Source organism: Dendroctonus ponderosae, unplaced genomic scaffold (assembly GCF_020466585.1).
Source record: "Dendroctonus ponderosae isolate FM_Combo_2020 unplaced genomic scaffold, Dpon_F_20191213v2 Dpon_F_20191213_4, whole genome shotgun sequence".
NCBI lineage: Eukaryota > Metazoa > Arthropoda > Insecta > Coleoptera > Curculionidae > Dendroctonus > Dendroctonus ponderosae.
In genome coordinates this window covers 2,653,430-2,661,375 of record NW_026018611.1, presented here as the reverse complement: position 1 = coordinate 2,661,375, position 7,946 = coordinate 2,653,430, and the positions used below count along the sequence as shown (strand labels likewise).

The following is a 7,946-nucleotide window of genomic DNA, read 5'->3' as shown; positions in this document are numbered from 1 at the left end:
GATTTAGTTTATAAAAAAATAAGTACGGTTTTTCCTACAAAAATTGCAAAACATCGTAAAACATTTTTCAGGGGCCGCCGAAAAAAACAATTAAATAAGACGCAACTATATTATACAAGAAAACAAAAAAGTTAGATTTCAGAAATTAGACCGACACTTATACCAGAGGAGTTAGCATTTTGTTGAAGAATATACAGCTAAAGCATTGCAGTTAACTTTTGACATCCTGAATAGTTCGCTTGCTGATTTTTAGTCAACAATTTTCCCCAATTTTATTAGATTTCAAACCACTTGTTTAAAGTATCCAAAATAAAAATTCTGTTTACTTGTTGTATATAAGAAATGAAACACAATATATAATTTTATATCCAATAACTAAATATAATTAATTGCGTTATGTATTTACATCTAGCCAACGATGGCACCAACTACGTAAGAAAGAAATGTAGGCAACATATAACAGCAATTGAAAATCTATATATGATCGTTTTTATTCAATTCTTATTGAAATATTTGAAATTACTAAAAAGTTAAAGTATTTAACTATAAAAAGTTGGGTTTATTTGAAGATGTCCTATAAAGTCTCGACAACATGGCTAAGATGAGTCTTACATGAAGTACACAAGGCACTTTGGCTTTCTTTTCTATAATTTAAAAAAATCACGGTATAAATTATAAACTATCTATCACCCACAAAAAGATGCAACACAGCTCCATAAATACATGCTAAATACACTGTATAAAAATAGTCGTCGTTAAGCAGCATTGAGTATTACTCCATATTCAAACAATTGCAAGCTAATTCACAAGTGCTCGCTTTAAATTGCATGTTCAGTCCTTTAAAGTAATGCCTGAAACGATTGCCTCTCTTAGTATTCGTTGCTGCTCTCGTTTTTTCAGATCGTGCAATGTGTCGAAGTGAGGGCAAATAATCTAAAGCAGTCGATTTCCTATTTAAGACATTTGATAATGGAATTGGTTGTTTGAGAAAGTCTTCACAAAGGTGTAGATTAGCACGCCATCTGTAAAATAGAGCCAGTATAAAGTAAAATGCATTGAATTTATTAAAGAGGGAAAAGCATATATTTAGACCGCATGCTGAGTTTTTTTTTAATTCTCCAAAAATGTTCATAACAGTCACTCATTCGGTAATATCTTTCTTGCAGTCTGCAGTGATCTTAGAGGCAATTCAATTGGTCCCCCTCCCCTTCTGACAATCGATCTATCCGGGAATATCTTATCAATGTTAAGGAGGGTTCGAAAATAGACTTTTTCTGCTCGATAGGAAGCCAGTACTGAAAGTACATATTTAAAGATATTTAACAAATATATATAATGTTATGGAGTATTACGATTATGGACGGCCTTAGTAGAGCCAAATAGTTTTTAAAATATATAAAATGAAGATTAATCATTAAGTACTTGCAAAAATTTGTATTTTTACACATTGCTTCACTGCAAAACGAGAAATGACCATGTACAGGCTAAAAATCGTGTTGCAAACTCGCGTGTATAATTCAGCTCTTCAAAACTTTACGATACAAATATTTAACTTTTTTCATCTACTTTCCCAAAAATTGTTTAATTTTAAAGGTCTTTTATTAAAAACCCTTGTTTTGTTCTAAAAAGAACATACGCATTGCACTCCAATGCGTTTTCCCTTAAATTTGTTTCTGTTATATTCATAAATAAATTAAGAAAAATATAATTTATAATATAGCAGAATGGAACTTAGGTAAAGTTATTAACATTGATTATTTCTTACCTTCTTTCATTTGTATCAGGCATTCCCATGTCTAATGTGGGGCGTGTCATGTAGATTTGCATATAATTTTCGATGCTTTCATTGACTAGGGTGTGACACATATCCTGAAATAATTCGGCAAACACTGCATTGCCATCTTCTTTCCGCTCAGTTAACTCTAAGGAGTTCAAAACTTCGACAGATCTATTAACAAATGGTTCATTGGAAACGTGACTGTTGACTGTGGTGAGCAACGAGTCAGACAAGCTCAGATAGTCGTATAGACCTGATAGGGATTTCATTTTCTGATTGTCTCTCGAATCTGGATCAGCACGCTCAATTCCAATGGCACGCTTTTCTGTAATCCTTGAACTGCAACTAGGGACGTCCAAAATATTGGGAATGTTCCACCAGATATTGCCCAAGTCTATATTTTGTGGAATAAGGTATTCCTTATTTACTCGAAATATTTCAAAGCTTCCCAAGCTGTGGCGATGAATAAATTGTTTCTGCTCATATAAATCTTCAGGTATATCAGTCTGTCCAACACTACAGTCTTCATCGCGAATTTTCATAACGGTTTTGCAAGAACCTCCTGCCTTTAGTGGATATTCCTTGTTTCGTTCCAACTGCCCACCGCTTTGGGCCCAAAACTGCAGCTGTAATAAGGTTTTTCGTATGTCTCCTATATTGTATTGAAGTAAGTTTCCTAATTCATCTCGGTCTGTTAGTAATCCTTCTATCAAACACAGGATTTGCAACCAAACAGCCAAGCATCGTGGAGACAACGGCGTAAAGGATATACATTCATACTGGTTCATAAGCTTTTGTACATGAGGTGGCGATTTGTCGGTTGTAGTCAGAATTATAGGCCTTTTACTTGTCATTATCAAATGGGAAAGTGATGAGAGAAAACCTTCGTCTTGGTCAAACAGCAAATCGATATCTTCTAATAACAGAATGCACATTTTCTGGTGATTTCCTGTCTCCGCCTCTTTAGTCTGACATTTTTTTTTTTTTAATTTTTTACTTTTTTGCTGATTGGTGGACTCCATAACCGATGATTCGTGTCTTACTTGATGCGAACGAGTCGCTTCTTTTAATTCTTGTAGAAGTATTTTACCTGCAAATCCAATACATTGATTTAAGAAAATGAGCTTTGTCTCTTGACTAATTTTTGAAATAAGTGGTATTTATTTTGCTCTGTTCTACTTATGCTGATAATGAATAAATTGTTTAAATCACTAATCTCTCACCTGTCCTTCTTGTTGATGCATTCAGCTCTAAGACGTTGAAGTTGAACTCATTTGCCACTGCATAGACAGCGCTTGTTTTTCCAGAGCCACAAGGTCCATGAAGAATCACCGTATTTCCAGGCAAATAAGTACTATCCCTATATAAATGTGAAAATTATTTAAATACATTTTTCTTACTGTCTCACTTTGGCAGTTTGTTTCACAAATATTCGAACTAGTAGTATAGAAAGAAACAGAAAAAAATACCTTTTCACTTTAAACTTTAAAAACTAAGATATTTACAAAAAACAATATTTGTAAACAATATTAAGTTTTCAAATGCTTTATTATAATCAGTTATGGTTCAACAAAAGTAGCAGATGAAATCAAAGACAAGTGAAAGGAATCATTTTCATCATCATTAATCATTAGTTTTAGAACTATCTTCATTTGAATAAAGTCGATTTTGTAAAGGCCAGTTTTTCGAAACATTTAAATACATTTAGCTGGCTGCCCTAGTGTTTCTTCTTATGAAGCAGAATGAAAGCTTTATCTAGCGTCTTTCATTTTCTTTAAAAAAAATCAGAAGTTGCATTTTTTTAAATTAAAACGTTAAAAGCTCACTTTCCGAATAAAAAATCTCCGTTAGTTTAAGCAAGATCTGCAATGTTCTGAAATTTATGGTCATTTACATAATATTTCTGAGTAGCAAAACCCAAATTGATTGAAATAAACTCAATTATTTTTTTCTTTTCGCCATACTTTCGAAGTTATTAAAACTAAATTCCAGTAAACCGATTCTCGAAACCGTCAATTTGGAATAATTGTATAGAGCAAATTTATTATTTGTTACTTATTGAAGAATGTTTTCTTGCTTAAGTGAATCCTTAAAAAGTACTTAAGATGTGTCTATCGATTAGTAAAATTATTATATTATCTTAATAAACATCTCAGGTGGGTAGGTATCACTTAACTATCGAAGTAATTAAAAATCTTTAATAATGCCATTAGAACATTACAGAGAATCGTTGATGATAAACCGGTCAGTAGTTGATTCCCACAACAATTAAAAGACATAATGATTCTAAAATGTATAGATAATTGGAATTACTTAACAGCAAGCAAGATAACCGAAAATCCTAATCAATGTTTGTCGAATTATGTTGGTTTTGAAATGTTTTCCTAAAATTAATAAATCACCCTTTATATTCACATAAAGGTGATACACTTAATTTTTATCGAAATTCAATTGAATTGGAAAACTTTTTTGTTTACTATGGAAAGACTTACCTGCTATCACAGTCTATTGATTCGAATTCTGAGTCACTATTGAAAGCTCTTCTGCGTTTCTTAGAATTAATTTCCTGACTATAGTTCTTCCATATTTCCAGCCACTTTCTTAACTGCACAACTCCATGATGATTGGCGAGAATTTCGTCAGACATCCTTGGCTTGTATTTATCAATCCATAATTCGTGTTTCTTTGATGCATCTTCCTCACATGCAAAGTCCTGGCTTTTCCTTTTAGATTTCTGTGATTGCTTGCGCGGCTTTTTTTTTTCTTCCAGAAAGTGCTTTCCACTCCGCTCATATAACTGTCGGAATACTTTAAATACTGGATAATCGGGATTGTCGGCCTTCATTTTTTGGATAACACTTTTTACATTCGCGATTTTATCTACAGCAGTAGTTAATTGTATTTCATATGGCAACTCTTTTATTATTAAACCTGAGCACTTCAGGTTCTCTTTATCTATTTGCAGCGGATCATTAGCCAGTTGTGGAATGTCACAAAAAGGAAGATTCCAAAACCTGCTTTCGCATTTCTGCTGTACGTGACTAATTACAGGAAATATATTATGGACTTTCTCTTCTACACTAAAATAAAATATTACAATTATATATAATTAATTCTAGTAGTGCTAATAAAGTAAAACTGATGAATGAAAATGAGTAAGTAAACGGTAAGAGATTCTACTTTATTTTTAAACAAAAATGTTGAGAGTATTAAAACATGGTTTATTTTAAAACAATATTTTTTAAGTAGCCAAATTTCCCTGCAAGGAAATTTCTAATTGAACATATTAGTTTCCCATATACAGTACCAAGAACGTTTAACCCATTAAAGACTAATGAAACAAATATTAGCTAAGGGATTAAGTAATCTACTATCTAATTAAATATGTATTAATAGATCACAAGACTGTCCCTGGTAATATCAGGGACAGAAATATCTTTTGCAATAAAATCAATCTGACTTAGATATAAATTCAAACTGAATTACACTATGCATTTATCTGACTCCAAAACAGTATATCGCAGAAAAAAGTCTTAAAACATTTGGTTTTCCAAATTAAATAGAAAATCGAAAAATGACTTATTTTAAGCAAAATCATAGGTGAATTATTTTTTAAACTAAGCTTATCCCAAGATTTGTGTCCATGATAAGAGTAGGTAATTAAAGAAAAAAATTATCACAAAACATCTACATATTGTTAGCTTTTAAAGCCTTTTATAACATTCATCAATATGATTTTTAATGAATTTGAAACCCTATAGATCGAAAGCTAAGCATTTTTAAAACATAGTATTCTAAGAAAATATAGGTATTCAGAATTAATTGTACTTTAACATCCAGCATAAAATACGTCGACTGATGAAACATGGTGTATAATCACGGTCATTAATAAAATTACAAAAATATTCACCTTTTCTGTTTCTCAACAGTCTTCTTCAATGAATCTGGGATGCCGCTTAACAAAAACTGCTTTCTGGCCTGAATTGTTTCAAGATCTAGTTTGGGTTTTGGTGTGGATTTTAAAAATACTGGTGCCAACTTAATTGATGTATTCACCTTCTTATTTTCTTCTTTATTGTCACTTTCTGATAAGAGCTCAATATTTCCAATTATATTATCTGCTTTTATATTTCTTAATTTTTTATATGATTGTTTCTTGGATTTATTAACACTAGTGGGTAGCTCAATTTTGGTCTCTTTGTAATCCACTTTTCTCCGCATTCTAAGTGATCTCCTTTCTAGAATTGGACTTACGACTAAGTCTCTAGACCCTCCAGCTTCAACAACTGCTGTTTCTTCTACGTTAATAGACTCTAATTGCGGCTGATTATTTGTGAGGATTTTAGCACACGTGGTATTATGCTGGACCGAAATACTGCTTTTTTTCGTGGAATTTTTCCTTAATTTGGGACTCCCTTTATTCGATTTCACAATACCCTTTCTAGTTTTACAAGACCTTTTGGATCTCTGCGAAGACCCACTAATATGTTTCTTCCTCGGAGGCTTACTTTTAACTTCATCTGGACTTGAACCACTCGTAGACATAGAGGTTCTGCCGTTTTTTGGTGATGACGATGAAGGAGTGAACATTTTCATTTTAATAACTTGTTGTGCATCACTGTTAGGCGATTCATCAAAATCGTTCAATTCACTGCTTGAATTCTCCTTGCTAAGGGCCTCAAAGAAATTTAGTAAGTTGTTTTGCCCATTCACCTTGAGCCTTTTATGAGAAGGACTATTTGATGTTGAGGAATTAGATGACTTACTGTCACTTAGCTGGGTAGCATTAACTAATGATTTACTACCGTACTCTCGCAATGTTAAGTCGTTGCTGCATTCTGAGTCGGATCCACAAAGGCTTGAATTGATTCTTGATTTATCAGACTTGTTGCTCTCCTGCACTTTCAGTTCATCAGCTCGAAGCATGTTTCTAAGTCTTTTCGCTCTTTTTTCCAGTTTTAAACTAATACAGGAGTCAATTTCCTGTTCGTCCCTTTTCCGTTTGGAAGCTCCATTTTTATCAGCCCATTCTTCAAGCAATCTCCTTCTAGCTTTCAATTTGAACTTATCGATTACACACGTGCTTTCCGACTCGGATTTGCTACTAGCACATGAATTACTGCCAATTATATTATTTCTACTTTCCATTAAAAACTGGAAGGCATTCACTATTGGTGTGCTTGGTGCTACTCCGTCACATTCAACATTATTCGATTCGTTATCATCAGGGACAGGAGGCGATGTATTGTGATCAACCGTCGAGTTACTACTTTCTCCATTGACAACTTCTTGCTGCAATATTTGTGTTTCTGCATCAACTGTTGGGACTTCAGTTGGAGTAGTATTTGGAGAGGTAAAATTAAACTTGTTTGAAAACAATTCCATTACCTTTCTAACTTCCGGATCGGTGGGTTTTCGCTTTCTTTTCGTTTTGATTCTAGGACTGGCCGACTTGTTAGCACCATTCTTAATCTTAGGAGTTGAACCAGAAGGAACACCCTGGCTGTTGGGACTTATCGCACTTTCCGGGGAACTTCCAACCTTATTAGGGCTTGGAAAATAATGAGTTATATCTTTCATAGTAAAAAATGAGCAAACTGTAGATGTATTTAGTTAGAATACACTTATTATGAATTAAACCCTGCCAGAACAACAGGGTATTGCAAAACGTAAACAGACTGAGCGAGATAGACAAGCATCTACTAATGGCGCTAAAGTTATACTACTGAAATATAAGGTTGGGTTGAACGTTCCCTTCCTTTTGCGGTGAACAGCGTTCCGGGTCCGAAAATCGAGTTTCGGTAGATAAGCTCGACACTTTTCGGTAGATATCGTAAAAAATCGGTAGACTCATTTTTCTCCATTGAAGTACGTTAGTATATACAAGGTGATTCAAAATTGGCGTCATTCCTCTGTATAAACCATACAACACCAAACATTTGAATGGTTAACTCCAAGCAAGCTAGTGCCTGTGTAATCCCCTTATTATATGCTTTTGCCACCGTACTTTAATCATGAATGGAAATGTGTTATATTCTTATAAGTAATTCACGGTAATTTTTAAACTTTTATTTGTTACTTTTCGGTAGAAATTTGCATCTGAATCGGTAGATCTACCGAAAAATCGGTAGACCTGTCATCGCTGCCGGTGAAGCCGCAGTTGGGATTT

The 7,946-nt window shown here is 33.5% G+C and overlaps 1 protein-coding gene across 4 annotated transcripts; it reads right to left on the bottom strand.

Annotated features, from left to right (window-relative positions):
• Nucleotides 1–357: 357 nt before the first annotated feature.
• LOC125504275 (ATPase family AAA domain-containing protein 5-like) lies at nucleotides 358–7,671 on the bottom strand. 4 transcript variants are annotated; one of them, XM_048666031.1, is made up of 6 exons: nucleotides 7,166–7,669; nucleotides 5,688–7,069; nucleotides 4,270–4,857; nucleotides 3,001–3,137; nucleotides 1,766–2,867; nucleotides 358–1,022 (listed from the first exon to the last, which is right to left on the bottom strand). In XM_048666031.1, exons 1-6 carry the CDS (start codon nucleotides 7,355–7,357, stop codon nucleotides 773–775), a joined length of 3,651 nt encoding a protein of 1,216 aa, XP_048521988.1. In that variant the 5' UTR covers nucleotides 7,358–7,669; the 3' UTR covers nucleotides 358–772. The 4 variants fall into 4 exon arrangements, with proteins under 4 accessions (XP_048521988.1, XP_048521989.1, XP_048521987.1 ...); XM_048666032.1 differs by having other exon boundaries at nucleotides 5,688–7,141; nucleotides 7,319–7,669; XM_048666030.1 differs by having other exon boundaries at nucleotides 5,688–7,669.
• Between the last annotated feature and the right edge of the window lie 275 nt (nucleotides 7,672–7,946).